This window comes from Atta colombica, unplaced genomic scaffold (genome assembly GCF_001594045.1).
Source record: "Atta colombica isolate Treedump-2 unplaced genomic scaffold, Acol1.0 scaffold137, whole genome shotgun sequence".
NCBI lineage: Eukaryota > Metazoa > Arthropoda > Insecta > Hymenoptera > Formicidae > Atta > Atta colombica.
In genome coordinates, this window is record NW_017259225.1 from 793449 (window position 1) to 794199 (window position 751).

The 751-nt window shown below is 56.6% G+C and overlaps 1 protein-coding gene across 1 annotated transcript in view; it reads left to right on the top strand.

Annotated features, from left to right (window-relative positions):
* The first annotated feature begins 6 nt into the window (after positions 1–6).
* LOC108684629 (nuclear hormone receptor FTZ-F1) overlaps positions 7–751 on the top strand; it is a 29578-nt gene continuing 28833 nt past the window's right edge. Inside the window, exon 1 of the mRNA XM_018189050.1 lies at positions 7–747. Coding sequence (XP_018044539.1) covers positions 189–747 — 559 coding nt within the window. The 5' untranslated portion in view covers positions 7–188. The remainder of the gene's footprint in view (positions 748–751) is intronic.

The following is a 751-nucleotide window of genomic DNA, read 5'->3' on the forward strand; positions in this document are numbered from 1 at the left end:
GAGAGAGAGAGAGAGAGAGAGAGAGAGAAAGAGAGAAGACAAACTAATCAAAAGGAACGTTTTGTATCGTCGCGTCGGCCGCATCTGAGAGGGGGTGGGTGGGGGGGGAGGGGGGCTTTTAAATAGCCCCATTTGATATATGTGCCGATACGTGAGCACGTCCGTCCGTCGTGCGGTGCTTCTCGCGCATGGGTGATATGTTATTGGAGATGGAGCAACATTCGGGCCTGATATCCCTGAGCATGTCGCCGTTCCACCTGAGTCCGCAAGGCAGCCCGCAAGCCGCCGGGCAGCAGCCTCCGCAGCAACAGTCGCAGCCGCATTATGGCTCGTCGGTTTATAGCAGTTGCGCGCAGAGCTCGCCATCGCCCATGTGCCATCAGCCGCAGTCTCAATCGCAGCAGCAACAACAACAGCAACAAATGTCGATTCACAATCAGGCGGGACAGTCGCAGGGTATGTCCAGTTTCGAGGCCGCCTTCTTCGACTCCGCCCCACTCGAGGATCTTCGGTGCCCCATGTGCGGTCACAAGAACATATCCAACTATCAACTTGGTCTGCAAGGTCTGCTCACGTGTGAGAACTGTAAGAATTTCTTCAAGCGCAACGGTTCACCATGCAGCAACAAAAAGGTCTATACGTGTCTTTTTCCTCAAACGGGGAGTAACGGCGGTGGCGGTGGTGGCAACGGCGGCGGTGGCAGTAATAGTGGTAATAACGGGGGTAGTGGCGGCGGCGGTGGCGGCGGCGG